The 18,503-nt window shown below is 38.3% G+C and overlaps 3 protein-coding genes across 5 annotated transcripts in view; all 3 read right to left on the reverse strand.

Annotated features, from left to right (window-relative positions):
* The window catches only part of LOC114267809 (uncharacterized), a 36,846-nt gene extending 21,532 nt beyond the window's left edge, over nt 1–15,314 (reverse strand). Inside the window, exons 1-10 of one of the 3 annotated variants that reach the window (XM_028208873.2) lie at nt 15,120–15,314; nt 14,869–14,997; nt 14,091–14,214; nt 13,811–13,950; nt 13,564–13,708; nt 12,746–12,924; nt 11,283–11,523; nt 9,953–10,039; nt 9,617–9,762; nt 8,953–9,060 (exon numbers count right to left, since the gene is read on the reverse strand). In XM_028208873.2, the coding sequence (XP_028064674.2) occupies nt 8,953–9,060; nt 9,617–9,762; nt 9,953–10,039; nt 11,283–11,523; nt 12,746–12,924; nt 13,564–13,708; nt 13,811–13,950; nt 14,091–14,214; nt 14,869–14,997; nt 15,120–15,188 (1,368 nt within the window). In that variant the 5' untranslated portion in view covers nt 15,189–15,314. The remainder of the gene's footprint in view (nt 1–8,952; nt 9,061–9,616; nt 9,763–9,952; nt 10,040–11,282; nt 11,524–12,745; nt 12,925–13,563; nt 13,709–13,810; nt 13,951–14,090; nt 14,215–14,868; nt 14,998–15,119) is intronic. The other 2 variants (XM_028208875.2, XM_028208876.2) reach the window with 2 other exon arrangements.
* On the reverse strand, nt 4,001–7,162 carry LOC145813800 (heat shock cognate 70 kDa protein 2-like). The gene is made up of 2 exons (XM_082909914.1): nt 6,848–7,162; nt 4,001–4,780 (listed from the first exon to the last, which is right to left on the reverse strand). The coding sequence occupies exons 1-2, from the start codon at nt 7,160–7,162 to the stop codon at nt 4,016–4,018; spliced, it is 1,080 nt and encodes a 359-aa protein (XP_082766040.1). The 3' UTR covers nt 4,001–4,015.
* Nucleotides 15,315–17,407: 2,093 nt separating the features above from the next.
* Nucleotides 17,408–18,275, reverse strand: LOC114267838 (RmlC-like cupins superfamily protein). Its single transcript, XM_028208910.2, has one exon. The coding sequence runs from the start codon at nt 18,270–18,272 to the stop codon at nt 17,550–17,552; it is 723 nt and encodes a 240-aa protein (XP_028064711.2). The 5' UTR covers nt 18,273–18,275; the 3' UTR covers nt 17,408–17,549.
* Nucleotides 18,276–18,503: the final 228 nt, after the last annotated feature.

The following is an 18,503-nucleotide window of genomic DNA, read 5'->3' on the forward strand; positions in this document are numbered from 1 at the left end:
AGTGACTTGGACTAAACCTTTTCCAGAAATGGAAGAAACAGTACCATCGGCAATCCTAACTTTGTCCTGACCTGAAGAGGGCTTATAGACAGAGAAAAGATCAGAAGAGCCAGACATATGATCTGAGGCACCAGAATTAATAATCCAAGGCAAAGATGTATGACACAGGAAAGCACAAGGAGAAGATGCTAAGTTACCTGAGCGGGCAAAGGACGAGGAAGCGGTACTGAGAGCAGTAGAAGATCGGCGGTCCAACAATTGGCGCAAAGCATCCTCCAGCTCAGTATCAGAAGCTTGGGTAACAGAAGTAGAATTAGAATCAAGGGTATCAACGGCACTAGACTGATGAGCCCGGAAATAGGAATCACGTCCTCTAGATGGGCCTGACCGACCTCCTCGAGAACCAGACCGATCACCTCGACCCCCGGATGGAGTCCCATGAAGCTTCCAACACGTCTCACGAGTATGCCGCGGCTTCTTGCAATAATCACAAAAGACAGACTCCTTAGCAACAGACGGAGGAGGCAGGCTGAGGCCATCTCGAGGAATAGATAGTAATGCGGAACGGTCAGTAGAGACAGGGGACATCATAGCAGACCGGCGACTCTCCTCATTTTGTACATAGGCAAATGCCTCCTGAAGTGAAGGAAGAGTGTCCATACTCAGAACTCGACCCCTAACGGGATCATACTCCACATTTAGGCCGGCCAAAAATTTAAAGACCCGTTCCCGTGCGATGAACTTCTTGTACCCGACAGAATCAGTAGGGCAAACGGGTTTATAGTCTTCCAGGTGGTCAAGGCGTTTCCAGCCGTTGGTGAGGAAAGTGAAGTACTGAAGAACAGTTTGCTCCCCCTGAAGTGAGCTCTCAATAGAGCGGCGCAACTCAAATGCCTGTGAAAAATTCCCTTTGCGGGAATAGGTAACAGCCACAGCCTCCCAAACGTCCTGGGCAGTCTCCATAAACAAGTAGCTCTCACCAAGTTCTGGAACCATCGAATGGATAAGCCAACTCATAATCAAAGAGTTGGTAATCTCCCATTGGTCATAACCTGAGTCAGTGGTACTAGGTGACTGTATCCTGCCACCAACATACCCCATCTTCCCTCTGCTCTTCAAGAACATAGTCAAACTTTGAGACCATGCGAGGTAGTTCTGACCATTAAATAGAGAGGTGGTGATTTTCAGACTAGGGTTGGGGTTCTCAGTCATGGTAGTAGGTAGAATGGGACTCTCGCTCTTTGGTGTTTGAGAAGAAGGGGACACACTGGTGGAATCTGTCATGGATACAATACTACCGAACCCGCAACAAAACTAGTGGCAATCACAAACCCAGAAGGGAGATAACAAGCACAATGATCACTATAAAGACATTAAGAAACCATTTTGTTTTGTTTTGTTTTGTTTTTTTTTTTTTTCTGTTTTTGTTTTTGTTTTTTTTTTTTTTTTTTTGTTTATTATATATATATATATATTGATTTATTTATGTATACATGTTATTTATATATAAATATATATATTAGGCTAGATTTATATATATATCAGGATAGATATATATAGTTATATATACCTGGGTGAGAGATCAGAGGACGACGAGGGGAGGTGGAGACGAGCGACGAAGGGGATGAGTGACGAAGACGACAGAGGACGACGAGGGCGATGGAGACGAGCAACGAACCGCTGGAGGAGCTGAGATCGACGAGCTGAGGAGCTGAGATCGACGAGTGACGAAGCTGAGACAGAGACGAAGACGAAGCAAAATGACGACGGTGGCTGAAGATCGACCCAGCAGATGATCCAACTAGGTATGTTTTGAATCCTAACCCTAGAGGTGAAGCTCTGATACCATGAAGCTTGGGTAACCAGCTTAGGGTATGAGAATATCACCCCCTATTTATAAATGAAGATTAGGGTTTACAAGAAACACAATTACAAGATGATCCCTGAGGGCATAAAATGATTACAGACCCTAGTGTAACTTTCGGCTAATAAAATATGCTAACACTTTCGGCTAATATAATATGCTAACAGTAGGTTGGTATGAGTTTCAGGTATATCTTCATGAGAAGAAGAAGAGGTGGTCAAAGAAACAAGTCTTCTCTTTTTGTATGACTTAAGATATGTCTGAAAAAGAAAGAGGAAAATATTAGACAAGCAAAATAGAATGTCATGTTTAAAATGGTAACAAAATTGACAGATTGAGTAAGATTCATACTATTATGGGACGAGAAGATGAACTACTGGAAGAAGAAGCTGGTGCAGCAGGAGCTTGTGAAGGAATTGGTTGTTCTTGCTTTCTTTTAGGTCTCCTTACAAGTGCTGCACCACTGGAAGAGGAAGAAGCTGGTGCAGCCAGAGATGGTGGAGGAACTGGTTCCTCTTGTCTTCTTTTAGATCTCCTCTCACGTGTTGCATTACCTTCTGATGTTGGTTGAGAAATACCACCTTCTGTTTGTGGTTGAGATGCAAAGAATTTTTGAAGTTCTTCTTCTCTAGTCACCCTTTGTTCAGTCTCCACACCTGGGTTGTAAGGTTTAAAACCTTCAGCATTGGTGGTGTTTAAGGGATTACCCTTATGCTTTCTTTTCTGGATAGCAGAAGTAGGCATTTCTATAGCCAAAGGAATGGCTTTGACTGAGGACTCAGCTGCATATATGCAGAAAAGATATATGCTGTTATACACCCATAAAGCTTTAACAAGAAATATAAAGTAAGAAAGAGATAGTTGTTTACCAATGCTCATGGTCGCTCCTTTTTTGTTGTCAGGATGCACATTCCAGAGGCATATTTGAGTTTCTTTATTAAAGATTACTGCATTCATAAGAAGCCACCAGTCTCTGAATCTTGTGGAGAGAAAAGGTGTGACTTTGCAGTAGTAGAAGCTGAATTGATCAAATAGTTCTTGATTGTGGGCTAGAAGGGCCTCCACAACTGTTTGATGTTTGAATTAAATTCTGGCTCCAACTTGCTCATGAATAATGGGATGAAAGTATGGGCAAGGAACAGTTTGATAGAAGCCCATTTGCCTAGCCCATTGACAGGGGCTATAACTTTCAAAATTGTAGTTAGAAATTCTGTTAGTTGAAAGGGACCCTCCCACTAAAATGTATCTTGGAGTAAGGATCTGAGCCCAAAAATGCTTTTGTTGTTGTCTCAATTCATCACCCAATACAGAAGGATCATCATGGACATAGGTGAGTCTAGATGAAGTATAATGGAGTTGGTGAAAAGGGATAAAAAGCTGAGGATCTCTGTCGATAGGTAGTTCATAAAGAAAAGTGAACACCTTGGTGAAAGAATTAGAGGTGGCTGGTCTGAAGGAAAGAAAAAATTCAGCATAGCTTTGGCATGTGGGGAGAAATGAAGTCTGAGTGGTAGGTCTGATTTCAGGAAAATAAGCATACAACCATGCTTGAAGAAACCATAAAGTACCACCACCATTATGATCAATTTCTTTATCCACTAAAGAAAAGAGACCTCTGTATAAGGTGCCTAGTAAAAAGGGGGCAAGAGCCAATTCTATACCCTCCCGAATGCAAGTGGCTAATGCTAGGTATTCTTTAGTGATTTTCAAACCAGGAACACAAAGAAAGTGTTGGGAAAGCCATAGTAAATAAAAAGCTGTTCTCTCTTCATCTGTGGGTTCAATACCAAATGTTAAAATCCACCTACTCTCCACCACCTACTTCACCCACTTAAACCTACTCCACTAAACCTAACCCACTACACCACTACCACCTCACCTACTCCACTAAACCTAACCCACTACACCACTACCACCTCCACTTCACCTACTCCTTACCTACTACACACTCACCCTCTTCTATATATAGGAATCATGAATCATTGTAATTGATATCAATATAAATCAATCAATAATAACATCAATATATACATAATTGATTCTCTCCCCTTCTCTATACAGTTATTCTAACATGGTATCAGAGCGGGTTTAGAACCTAGTATTCTTGCTTCACCGGCGGGCGGCAACCTCACCTTAGCCACCCGCCGGACCTCAACCTATTCCGCTGTCATCTCTATCAATACATATTGCTTCCAGTTCGCCGCCACCAGAGACGACTTCTCTACATACAAAGATCAACACAGTCATAACACCACCAGCGGTTTCCAAACCAAGGGAAAGTGGGGTAACATCCAACAACAAGAGGTCCTGAACCTTCTCATTACCCTCCCCACTCAAGATAGCAGCTTGGACAGAAGCACCATAAGCAACAGCCTCGTCAGGGTTGATGCTCTTGCAGAGCTCCTTCCCATTGAAGTCCTGCAATAGCTGCTGGACCTTGGGAATCCTGGTAGATCCACCAACAAGAACAACATCGTGAACAGTGCTCTTGTCCATCTTAGCATCTCTCAAACACTTCTCAATTGGTTCCATACACTTTCTGAAGAGATCCATGTTGAGCTCCTTAAATCTGGCACGGGTAATGGGGGAGTAAAAGTCAACACCCTCATAAAGGGAATCGATTTCAATGGTGGTCTGGGCAGTGGATGAGAGAGTCCTCTTCGCTCTTTCACAGGCAGTTCTCAATCTCCTGAGAGCTCTGGGGTTACCGCTGATATCCTTCTTGTTCTTCCTCTTGAACTCCTGGACAAAGTGGTTAACCATTCTATTGTCAAAATCTTCACCTCCGAGATGGGTATCTCCAGCAGTGGCCTTCACCTCAAAGATACCTTCTTCAATGGTAAGAAGGGACACATCAAAAGTACCACCACCAAGATCAAAGATCAAGACATTCTTTTCCCCGTATGAACACAATCCCTACCCACCAGGAAAGAGAGACGGATATATTCTATAAACTTTTCCACTCACTCTTTTTCAGCTTTTTCTCTTCAGGAAAGAGAGAAATATATTTTTTAAACTTTTCCATTCTAAAATATTCTCCACCCAACACCATCATCACATTTTCCACCGCCCAAACATTCTTTATATATATATATATATTTTTTTTTTTTCTTGTTCTTCTTTCCACCGCCCAACTTTTTATCTTTTATTACAAAAAAAAAAAAAAAAAAAAAAAACCTTCTATTCATTCCATCTCATTTTTCTGCTCAGTCTTGCACCTTCAAGCCATTCGGATTTGCACAATAAACTCATTTTATTCATATCGGGACTTCGCCCTGATCATAATTTTACACCCAAAAAAAAAAAAAAAAAAAAAAAAACCAAACAAACAAACACACAAAAACAAAACAACCGCATCCACAAGCAGGATTTTTCTTCTCTATTCTGCCGCCGGTCTCTTCTTTTTGCCTCCGTCCTGTGCAGTCCTTGACGGTGTTGCCTCCGTGTTTCTCACACCGCCGAGCCCGTACACTCCCCCCTGCTCCTCCACTACAGCATATGGCGGCCCTCCAAATCGGAACATCACGGTGGCCTTCCGCTTCAGCTCCTTGTTTTCTGTCTTTAGCACACTTATCTCTGCTCGCGCATCCTTATACATGCGTTGGAGTAGAGCCAGCTGGGAGTTTAACTGTTGCACCTCATTTGTCCTACTCTGCAGCCGGTGCGACAGGTTTGTGACCGCCGTCATGGTCTCCACACATGACTTCAAAGTATACTGATTGGCCTCAATATCAGTTTGCACCGCCATTTTTTGCTCCACAGACCGCATCGGAAAGTTCAACGGAGCAAAACCAGAGGTGTTTGGTTGAGGTTCACTGGCCACCGCACCCGTTATTTCTCTTGTGGACTCGTTCAGGTCTGGAAAGAGCGTGAGCAGACCACGGGAAGAGGAGGCCATGTTCTGGGTAGCTGGACGGGACGAAGAGGCCATGTTTTTGGGTTGCTAAGTGTTTCAGAGAAGCAGCGATTACCGATTGGTACTGTCAGACAAGGTTGGTTACAGAATGGCAACAGAGTGTTCCAGAATCTCTTTCTCAGAAACGGAAGAGTTTTTTCAAAGGATTTTCGGCGGTTTCAGACTGGTTTGCACAGCCTCCGCCTCAACCTTGGTTAAATAGCCGAGGCCGACACGCCACTCTGTCGCTCACGTGCCTCGCCGCGTCTCCGGCTCACCTTTTGATGGCTCGACGCTTTCTGTCAGGCACGCCTTTTGATGAAGTGGGCGCGCCTTTTGAGAGCGCGACTTTTGAGGGCTCACTATATATATCCATATATATATATATTTGGGCAGCCTATATACACCATCATACAGTGTATTTTTTAAGGGTCCGACAAGATTCTGTAAACTGTCCCGACATTGATTCCGGTTAGCTCCTTCAAGGGTCCGACAAGACTCTGTAAACTGTCCCGACATTGATTCCGGTTAGTTTCTACAAGGGTCCAGCAAGACTCTGTAAACTGTCACAACAACTGTCACAACATTGTCTGCTACAACGGTCCGACATGACCCCATAAACTGTCTTCTACATCGGTCTGACACCGCCATACAGTGTCCTCTACAACGTTATGACACCACCATCCAGTGTCTTCACCAATGGTCTGACACGACCACACAGTGTCTCTTAACCTCTTTTATTTTTATGTATTTTCTTGTTTTGTTACTCTCTCCAAACTCAAGTTGGTTAGTTCCTATCCCCCTTGAGTTTGCGGGGGGCTGTTAAAATCCACCTACTCTCCACCACCTACTTCACCCACTTAAACCTACTCCACTAAACCTAACCCACTACACCACTACCACCTCACCTACTCCACTAAACCTAACCCACTACACCACTACCACCTCCACTTCACCTACTCCTTACCTACTACACACTCACCCTCTTCTATATATAGGAATCATGAATCATTGTAATTGATATCAATATAAATCAATCAATAATAACATCAATATATACATAATTGATTCTCTCCCCTTCTCTATACAGTTATTCTAACACCAAATTTTTGGTACTTTTTTTGAAATTTCCTATAACAGAGGGTAGTGTCCAATTTGATAGGTGTTTTGGGGGTTAAAAGGGCACTGGTGTGTTGACCAGAACAAGGAAGGCCAATCAAATGGACAACATCAAGAATAGTAGGTGACATCATACCACATTTTAGAATGAGGGAATTATAGGATGAAGACCAAAAGCATGTAGCAGCACCAATGGCCCATTTGTCCATATCTAGAGAGAAAGTTGATAACCTGATGGCGTTGTAAATACCTAAAGCTCTCCAGAGGTCTATGTCATATATCATCATTCGTTGAACCCATCGTTTCCAGTCTGGATTGGGGTTTTGCCATGTGCGTAGAGGATTAGGGCTGGAATCTCAATGTTTCCATGACAGCTCTGCTTTGTTGAAGAGTAGTGTTTCAGTGTTTGCAATAGGATAGTACTGGGTAAGTTCATCAGGAATGGTTACATTGAAAGTAGGGCCCAGTTCTCCTTCTCCAAGGTTGTCATGGCGTGGGATAATGCAGCTGTTAAAGAGGTTTTGACACAGTAGCTGCTGAAAATTGATTGGAAAATGTTGGACAGATGATGGCTCAGTTTGTTTCTTTCCTTTGACTTGATCTCGTTTGGGCGCCATTAGAGAGTGTGAGCAGAAGGGTTTTTTTCGAAGTCAGAGGCAAATAGCAGAGAAAGATAGAGAATGGTGGAATGATGATTTGAATTCTAGCATTCAAATAGCTTGTGGTGGGCCCTCAGTTTTAAAATTTGGGCTTTATTTGATAGTTTGATCAATTGGGCTTACTTGGAGTTCTTGAAAATTATGTTAGATTAATTTTTAACATTTAACATTTGGGCCTTATGACAAATTGTAGATAAACAGCCCAAATATTTAAATGTCCAACTTTATTTCTTTTAGATAATCATTCAAGGCAAAAAACTCCTTTTTTGTCTCGAATGAGGGGGGCATTGTTGACACTAAAAATTGTATATTCTCTGTCGATTGTATGTAACAAATGCAGAGAATTGGTCCAGCAGATGCTAGGTTTAAGGACTATGAGTTTCAACAAGTTTACAAGTGAAAAGCGGGTGAATATGAAGTCTAGAATATAGAGCAAGTGACAAATAGGAAATAGTCAAAGAGACAAACGTGGCAATTGTAGTTTTCCTGTCGATTCGTCTAGTAGTGAAGTGGAATGTGGCCAAACATGGCCCAAGCATCAAGCCATAACGTTAGCATGCAAGGCATACAGGATACGTGTCACGTTTCCTAGAAGGAGAAAAGCTACAACAAAGAAGCAGTTACTGGCAGTTGCAGAGATCATGGGCATTGAAGTGGAGGTAGCTGGCTACATAATGAGACACGTGGCAGCAGAGCAGCAGTGGAGTTTGAAGACCAGCAATATAAAAGCTGGAAATTCGAAGTTAGAAAGGATCTTCAAACATATTTACAACCCTTATAGCATTAGGAGTAACTTAACTTACCTAGTTCTTACTTAGGAGTAGTCTATCTGTAGTTCAGTTTCTATAACTAAGAGTTCTCTGTCGATTGTCCTGTATATTGAATTGGAAATTTAATTTTACTGTTTAAATTCCAAGTTTGTTTGTTCAACAATTGATTTTCAGTTTATTCCTTCTTGTTTCTTTGCATTACAGCCTCCAAAGAAATCCTTGAATCTGTCAAGGCATAGAATGTTCAGACCACAATTGCTTGATCTATTGTTGTTTGTGAAATTCTGGATTTTCTGTCAAATCACATCTGTCGATTTGGCCCAGACCAGATTTTTTGCTAACAACATCATGAATTAAAGATCATTAACTTTTTACCCTAATGTTGTCACACTTGATGAGAAACTTGGACAGTCTCGTCCAAGAGTTCAATAATAAATATGACTGCCCGTACAGTTTAATTTATCATTGGGTAGTGGAAGCATGTTGAAATCACTTGATTTATTTTACCTTACTACAAAGGGAATCTAAATCAACATATGATACTGACAAAAACTGAAAACGATTAGCACGGTATTTAAAATATATATATATATATATAAATAAATAAAATAAAAAAATAAAAAAAACTCATGAATAGTCTCCAACCTTCAGCAAAGAGGTTCGAATGGAGTTTTCGATCTCAATTGTTGCTGAAGAACCCACTAATTGACTAAAATCCGGGAAAGGCAAATTTTCTTCTGATCCTGCAAGTCTCTGCATGTTCAACAATACCTCGTGAATGAAACTAGAACAGAGAGGCAGAGAAATATAAAAGCAGTAAGCCTGTACGAGTACCAAACAAGAAGTATAGGAATAGCTAAAATAGTTATTTCATTAATTAACCGATTAAAATTGCAAAGCACAACCACTATTATCTCCATCAACTTGCTATCCTCCCATCACGTCAGATTTAATTTAATTCAATTGATTCAAGATGTTTGCAGTGAACTTCAGTTGAGTTCCTAAGTGTTTTGAGCTCCTAAGAAAGGCCTCCACCTTTCTTCCATTTCTCCTCTCCTCTTCTGTTACTTCATCTTTTCAATAGTCCAACTATCTCTCTTGCAATGGAAACAAAGGTAAAGTTGAGAAATACATGGTGTAGATGGTTTCCCTTGCTGAATGACATTCTTAACAAATAAAGAAGTGTTTGTCATCAGCTATGATCCAGCAAGGAGGTCAGTGTAATAATCTTTAAGGGACCAACAACTAGAAGAAACCTCACAGGAAGTAAGTGCAATTCACCGAAAAAGAGATGAAAAAGATTATTTACCCTGAGAAGCATTGGTCCCTTTTCTGAAGGAAGAAGAATGTAATAGCAGTGAAAGAGAGACTCCTTCATAGTTTCTATATTACACTTTGAAGAGCAAACTAAACCTTGGTCAAGGGAATGTAGTGCACTGCAAAGCCCTTGAAAAACTGCCAAACCAAAGTCCATTGCAGAAGTGAAATAAACAGCAACTCTCAAACATTTACGCACAAGTGAAACCAGAACATTAACTAACATTTAATCACGATAATTCAGAGATTCAATGCCAAAGTGCAATATAAAGAGTCTAATTTAATTTGATGCTGCAAATTAGGAAGTCAGAGGAGGCCTTCGACGCACGTTGAGTGTTTAGCTCTGACTTATCAATGTCATCTGATTCATGAAAAGCTGATGGAGTTACAATAAATGAAGTCCCTAAAATAACCCCTGTTTGAAAGACAAAAAGGGTGAGTTAGTTGTAGATGCAGCTAAGGGGGGAAGTTGAAATAGTATATTGCATGTCTTGAATCTGTACTATAGCTGGCATTGATCTCCAGTTTGCCTGACAATCAGACCCCTCATAAAAATATTCCAGCTCTTAAATTTTTAACCCAAAAAAAAGAAAACAAAGAAAATATTCTAATTACCCAATAAAATGACTTACGCTATGTTTGGTTGGGGGATTTGGGAAGAGATTTGGAAAAGGAAAGGGAAAAAATAGGTGAAATGTAAATAAAATATACCTACATTTCACCTAGTTTCACACACCTTTTCCCTTTCCCTTCCCTTCCCAAATCCCCCAACCAAACACAGCGTAAGTGAATTCACACATAAAATTTATATGGGACACATTCCCTTCAATCCTCACCAGAGGAAGTGTAAAGCAGGCAGTAGAAGAGTTTTGAAGGCTAAAACTAACAAATTTTTTTGATAAAAAGTTAACAGTCTAAATCCTTCTTTTCCCTAGATGGTAAAATATAGCATTTCTACGTTTGGTTGGAGGAATGAAAACAGGAGGGAGGGGAAGTGTATCCTGGGATTGTGGGTTTCCTTTATTTTTGTTTGGCGGGATGGAAAGAAAATGGGTTTTTATGTCATTTTATTTAAATTACACTTGTACCTTCACATTATAAAGACTAACCAACTTTCGGGGGAAAAATTGTAAATTCACATTTAAATTAAAGGGAATGGGAACAGGTCCTCTTTCCTGCTCCTCTTCCTCCCATTTTTGGGAGGACGGAATCTTGTGGGCCTAGGCGGAAAGAGGCCTTTCCCTCATTTCCGTGCCTTTTGATCATCCTCAGCAAAAAATAAGAAATAGCTTCCCTCCTCCTCTTTCCTCCGCACCCTTCCTTCACTCAACCAAACAGGCTGTAAATATTTAAGATATGCAGCCTGTGTAAGCCCGTAACAATGCAGGATTGGATTATAATATGTGCAGCTATTTCGTGCTAGAGGCATGAGCCTCAAGGATTGAGTCTCTCTGTAGTCCTCTTCAGGTGAGTACTAGTGTATAAGAATTACAAATTAATTGAAAACCACAAATAACGTAGTATCATTTCACTTCCGAACAAGGAACTCGGCCTCCAGTATGGGTATGAAATAGATATATAAACAATATTTGCAAACTCTCGCTTCTTGACCTCTCATCTGTTCATAAAATTCAACTAGTTTCATGCTTCATACTTACCTTCACTCAGGGACCCTAAGTTAGTCCTTTCAATAACATTCAGGTCAACTGGCAGAGAAACATGTTGGAGCTTCACACAGTTCTGGAATGAGGGCAGAAACAGAATTGTATGTTCTCCAACCTTCACAGAATTTTCAATCAAACTAAATGTTTCCAGATCATTGCCTGTAACTGGACAAGAAGGCCGCTTGGTTTGTTGTCCAAATGCATTATCTAATGGGATGCCATGGCACCTGCATGTCTATTCACCATAGCAACAATAATTACATTTCTTAGTATGCAACGCACTCACAAAAACAAATGAGGGAACGTAAATTATAATACTAATAAGGCAATACCAGTGTTTCATAACATAGAACAATACCGTCAAGGTAAAATGCATGGATGATATAAAAGCACTCTAGGAATGATACACAGTATTATAGTTAATATTATACTAAAATGGTAAAGAATTTTCTTCCCATTAAAAAAATTTTTGACCAACAAAATTAGGAGCCAAGTATAATACAAAATTCTAGCAATGTATGCTAAACCAATAAATTGAAATGAGGCAAACTCATTAGACAAGATCTCGTAAGACTAAATTCCTGAAAATACCAGCCACGCAACTCCTTAGTGCTAACCCTGGTAAATATAAAACAATGCAGTATTATTAGGCCTCTTGCAGAGTCACATAAATTATCTACCACTGCTTTATTACTTGAATATCAGAGCCTCTGCTCTCTTGATCTTTTTATTTTCTAACATGCTTTGGGTGGAGGCTTTTTGAAGCTCAACTCCTTCCAACCTTGTCAAACAATACAATCAGAAAGTGACCTGGCTTGGTAGTAATTGGATATTCTCTACGACTGCTGTCACAAAATTAATCTGTTCCATATACAACAGATTTGATTCCACAGAACTAAACTCAATATCTCATGAATATTGAGGCTTGGTGAACCAGCAACTAGTAGCAATATGATCTTATTTGTGAGAAAATATAACAGCCTCAGACCAAACAGAGGGATTATAGGATCCATAGAGCATGTTCAGCTAGAAAGCCACAAATCAGATGCCACCACACATGGTTTTTGACAAAGAAAATAACCTCACAAGCTAGCAAAATAAAGAACGAGATGTAGCTAGTTAAGTGTAACATGAAGAATAGCTCCTCAAAACATATCAATCTAAACATTATAGAATTTCAAGAACACCATTTGAGGTGTCCTACCTAGTATCCAAGATAAAGACCTCCTTGGAAATAACAAATGAAAGCTTCATTTATGGCAAAGTCAGAGATAAAATATATGTACACTATGTACAATATATAAAACCTAGTAGTTGCCACCTAGCACACCAACATGCTTAGTTGAGTTGTCTACACAACTTGTTTCATGAGACAGGATAATTGTTTGGCTGTCTAAAAATTAAATCGGTGATCAACCAGTATGAATATATACAAATGCAGACTTTCTATAAAATACCTGACAGGAACTGAACTCATCGATTATGTGATTGGAAGACGCAGACAAATTGCAGGATATTAGGTTTAGAGAGCAGAAAAAGTTGCTCTTGAAGACAAAATGAGCCTGTAATGGTTCATCCATGTCATCCTTCAACTCCTGTAGCCATCGTTTTACCAGGCCACATAATACTTGTGCATCTGCAGATTTGTTCTTCATTAATACTTAATACAGATACTTTTCCAAGTTTTCTACTTGAGAGTAGTTCCTATATGCTACAACTACAATGTACATATATGCATGTCAATTCACTAGCTGTCCCTCAATGCAAGACCCTGTGTTTAAATCTAGATCAAGATTTTTGGTCCCAGTCTTGTCAACCAATTTGTAGACAGCATAAAAAAACTACCAAAATCCCGGGCTTCACTGAAGGGCTGGAAAAGAATAAATGTATTCTTAGATCGTTCCCATGGTTCCACCTATTCTCCTCTCCCATCTTACCATAAGAATGCTCTTCCAGCCATCTCCATTAAAATACAGAAACAGAAAGGGTAGTTTTCATGATAAACCACACTTTCCCCACCCACTTTCAAATAATAAATAGAGGATATTTTTGGCATTCCTACATTTGGTACCTAGGAGGACTAACTCAATCCTGATTATACATTAATCTATACTATAATCAGAGCCCTCTCTGACATACTTCAGCAACTTTGTACTCAGAAACTGAAGTGCATGCCACTAGGTTTTAATCATTCAATGGTTAATGGTTATAAACAAATAGGTATTACACAATTATCTAAATTACTGTCTCCTACACAATCAGAGATGTATTTAACCTGGCAGATAGGCATGAAATGAACAATTCTCAAGATCAGAAATTTGCTTCACAAAATTGCTGATTTTTTCAGATAAATCGCCAAGATGGCTTGATTGTTGCTCCAGCAATAAAAACTCAACTGAAACATAGTTGTCTGCTGCATCCTATAAAGGAAAAACCGCCAAAAGGAAGTTCAATATCCACAGCTTATGTTGCCAACAGGCATTTATTAGAGAATTTGAAACTCTTGGTGAAATTTGCCTAACCATGAGAGTATCTTTCATGACTGAATCTAGATTTTCAACCACACACGAGCTAATCAGTATCACTTTTCTTGCAATATCTTTCTCATGTCCACCACATGAGTACAAGAATTCATTGCTTAGGATGCTTGTAAGTTTCATATCTGCTTGCAAATGATCAACAACAAAATAAAGGAAACAAGTAAGAATAAATCGAAGGAAGCAAGTAAGAATAAATCGAATAATGTATGTTTTACACACAGGTACATACTAGAAAACAAGCATACACACAGAGAGAGATTACCACAACAAGAAAGAGCTCCGCTACCATTGAATTCAGGCAAGAAACCATCGGTAGGTAAGTTGTTGACGGCATGGTGGAAATTGCGGAGACTGAAGTTTCCTCTTGGTGTGTAAGCGACCTTCACCTGTTCACAGTTTTGATTGAATCAGAAACCATGGAATTTCATTGATTTCAACTAATACATTGGTAGACAATAATAAGGGTAATTCTATTCGCACAACACACTTGTACTGTACACACCATTTGTGCCGTTCAAATATAAACTTTCAAACAAAAATCAAATATTTGGACATCCGAACAAAAAATTAGTTGTTTGGAGATCAACTATTTTATATCCGAACAATTCATTTTTTGTTGAGAAGTTGAAGTCAGAACATTTGATTTTTGTTCAAAGTTGATATCCTAACAAAACAAATGGTGTGTAATAAGAATTTCTGTACCCTAAGGCAGTGTTTGAATTATGGATGTAGGACATTTTATCCATATTATTCATTTCTCTTTTCAAATCCTTACCTAAATAAATACATAATCCAAACACAATCTAAGAATAAAGAATGTGAGTGAGTAAATATAGACAGACATCAAAGACTAATTTTTGTATGCAGATAGAGTATATGTCATTTGATACCTTCTACTATTGTATTTCATTACATTTAATAAAGTTTTGCCGCGTGTTATCCTATTGACATATAAAAATTTCTCGACATCAAAACCCTAGTTTCATTCACATGAATCCATCACTCTCTACATTAAAAACAAATAAAATAGGAGTATTTACTTCATTAGAACAAGAAATTCGATTCTTGCGGACATAGCACAGGCCGATCCGATCGCTGAGGTGGTCAGAGCGTGGTCTCTCACCAATCTGAGCCGAAACGGCATAGAAATTTGCAAGCTGCAATAGGGACTAACAAAGAATACACACAGTAATTCGGTTGTATGTATTAGATACACAATGAATGTCTACATACGTGCATATATAACAGCTGAAAGAGGAAGAAGACGAAGAATGTGTGTTTATGTATTTACCTGCTTCAAGTCTCCAAGTAATGGAGGCGATAGGCTCCGAAGATCCAACACGAAGCAGAGCATCACCATTTTTAAATTTCTTTCTGTGCTTCAAGACCAAGTTGGCGCGCAATGGTACTTAGAGTTCGTAAAATACTTCCAAAAATGCTCGAGGAGGAGTAGAATATCAAACACAAATCTGCTTAATTGAAAATCGTTTTGATTTTTTTTTTTTTTTTAATAATTTTTTTTAGATGCAATAAAAATTGATTCACCTAAAAAAATTATAAAATTTACCCAAAAGAAAGAAAGAAATAAAGAAAGAAACTGTGCTTCTTCTTTTTTTTAATTTACTAAAAAATTTTCAAATTATTTTATAAATATTTTACTTAGTTGTATCTAAAAATTAAAAAAATAATTACAATATAAAAAGTGTTTATTAATTACACAAAAAAAAAACCCCTCAAAAACTCAAATTTATATTTGAAAATTAAAAACTAAACAAATAAATTACCACTTTCTCATGTAATTCAGATTGCGGTTTTACAAAGCGCAATTTTGATTGCACAAATGAAATTTACCAAAATCAAAAAGAAAATTCTAAATATATATAAAATTCATATAAAAAAATTGACAAAAATGATATGGCATTACCATTATTATAAATAAATTCATCTTTAATGGTATTTTCTTTTTGAAATGAAAGGTCTATAATATGTCACATCATTACATATGAAAATTATGTATAAATTTTTTTGTTTGTATAGTGTTACTCAAATCAAAATCCATTAATTCATAGGTATTTTCTTTTTTATTTGAAATTATCAAATTCAATTTTTATTTCTCAATCAAAAAAGGTCAAGCTATTAATCATTGAGTATAAGTCTAACTGTACAAAAGATTTTCATAAGATGAGACCCTTATGTGAGATAAAAAGTGAATCTCACATTTATATCTCATTATGTGAAAATCTTATATATCCCGATACAGCTTTTTAGTTGTGTCATTGCCAAACATCAACCCTCTCACATTAGGGGTTATTTTTTCATGCAATTCTTTCTTCCACTTGCACACTCTAATAAATTGTGTACATAAAAATTTTAAGCTCTTTCTTTTTTCTCTCAATTCTTTGCAAATATAAATTATGATGTACATAAAAACAATACAATGTTATGTCATCAATATTGCTTAAAATAATTATAGTTTTTACACATGCTATAATTTGTCAAAATTATATGTTATTCTAAGAATCTCGGCCAAACTATTTTTTCCCAACATTTTTTTTTTTTTTTTGGCAATTGCAAAAAAATAGTATAAACTCAAAATAATTATGAAGAGGTGGAAGTATAAGATTTAGTTACACAATCTAATACATAAATTGCTTGTACATTCAGGATATTGCAATTATTTTGTGTTCATACCATATTTTTTCTCTGTCTCTCTCTTGATTTTTTTTATTTCTTTTCCTCTTTTTCATCTTACTCCTCTGCTTATTTCCTTTCCCTCTTTGTAATTGAAAAGAAATTTGGAAAGGTACAAAACCTGTTAGGGTCTCTCCTCACCAACTATCACAAGTGAAGGAGGGTCCAGCGATCATGAATGATGGCTAATGCAACAATAAGAAATGTAGACTATGGCAGAAAGAGTTAGACGTACAGCATAATAAATGAGCTGCCAACACTTTTGGATTTGCTACTTGCAAATCCTTAGAGAATTGTTAGCACAGGAACAAACTTCAAGGAGATTGTTTAAAGCACCTCAGAAGAGAGTGGAGTAACAACAAACAAGTGATTAATTACTCAAGTGGTGTGCTTTTTCTTGTTCCATGTCTCAACTTTGGGCAAAACTTAAAGAATTGAATTTGTTTATTTACCCATTTTAGAGAGACTCCTATTTATTAGGAGAGTGGACATACTGTTGAGGGTAGAATATTTATTTTGTACTTACAATTGAGCAGAGAGAGTTTGTGTGGTGTCTCTAGTGTTTGTATGTATATATATATATATATATATTTTTTTTTTCTCATTAAATTTATTTATGTTGTGTTTGGTTGGGAGATTTAGAGAGGGATTTGGAAAGGAAAAGGGAAAAGGTGTGTGAAACTAGGTGAAATATAGATATGTTTTATTCACATTTCACCTTATTTTTCCATTTCCGTTTCCAAATCCCTCCTCAAATTCCCAAATCAAACACAGCATTAATTTACATTTTGACAGTTGTTGGAATCATATTTCTCCCAACAAGAGCTACTATGAGTGTGACAATCAAATCACAAGCCAACTGGGACAGTAGTGGAAGCAATAAACCAATTTGGGAACAACTCAAAACTCAAAACATTACCCAAAACCACACAAATAAATACAATCTTTTTACACAAAAGTCATCAATAAACAATGATCAAATCTTGTTTCAGTTATTCACAGCATTGCTATGAAATCATTATACAAATATCTAAAACCCAAAGAAAGTCCCATTTTCAACACGATCCATCTGCAAAGCAGACAGAGAAACCAATCTCTTCTTCAACTTGCTAATCACCTCCTCACCTTCTGACACAAACATAGAATCAAAATCTCCCACCAAACCCGGATTCTGACTATTAAGCACAGAAAAACCCACAGCAGATTCTAAACCCATATTCAAACAGTAGTGAACAAGTCCCCTGGGAAACACAAACACATCACCTTGTCTAACTTCCTTCAAAAATATTTTGTTTTGTGAATCAGTGAAACCAGCAGTCACAACACCTTTGCTCAGAAACAACATCTCAGAGGCTCTGGGGTGATAATGGGGCATGACTACGCCGTCCACATCTATGTCGGTCCTGGCAACTGATAGGCCGAGGGTGTTGAGCCCTGGAAAGTCTGCAGCAGTGAAAATAGCCGTGGAAGAGCCGGGGATGTTGGATGTGTCGCCTGCCTGGCTGAGCGACGATGATTTGAAGTCAGAGGCAGTGACGGTGGCTGGGTTTTTGCAGGGGAAGCCGTTAATGAAGGTGTTTGGCAGTGGCAGTGTGGCAGTTGGACAAGTGTCCTGGAGGTTGTCACTGGCAAGTGCCATGGACAGGTAGTGAGATGAGAAGGCAATGCAAAGAAGAAGAAGAAGACAGGTTCTCACCATCTTGGTTTGAATGATCTTTTGTTGTGTTACCACACCTTTGTTGTCAGGTGACATATAAATATATATATATATATATATATATATATTTGTGGGATGATTTTTTGGGGGTTACAACAAGTGGAAGTAACAGTTTGAAGCTTGGAGTTCAATTCACTACTGTTGTTTGAAGTGGATTATGTCGTAAGCAGTGCATTGCTTCGAAGAAATTAAGGTGAGCTGTATTTATCTGAATAGTCCATTTTGGATGATGTCCTTGTGCCTAAATTACCCAAATTGTTCCCGTCT

Source organism: Camellia sinensis, chromosome 15 (assembly GCF_055761805.1).
Source record: "Camellia sinensis isolate YWXY chromosome 15, ASM5576180v1, whole genome shotgun sequence".
NCBI lineage: Eukaryota > Viridiplantae > Streptophyta > Magnoliopsida > Ericales > Theaceae > Camellia > Camellia sinensis.

Excerpts from the sequence above, each read along its gene's own strand:
- LOC145813800 (XM_082909914.1), bottom strand. The coding sequence starts at position 7,162 with ATGATATATGACATAGACCTCTGGAGAGCTTTAGGTATTTACAACGCC. Across the intron at positions 4,781-6,847 it reads AATTTGGTGTTAGAATAACT|GGATTGTGTTCATACGGGGA; the intron begins GTATAGAGAAGG and ends CCTGGTGGGTAG.
- LOC114267838 (XM_028208910.2), bottom strand. The coding sequence starts at position 18,272 with ATGTCACCTGACAACAAAGGTGTGGTAACACAACAAAAGATCATTCAA.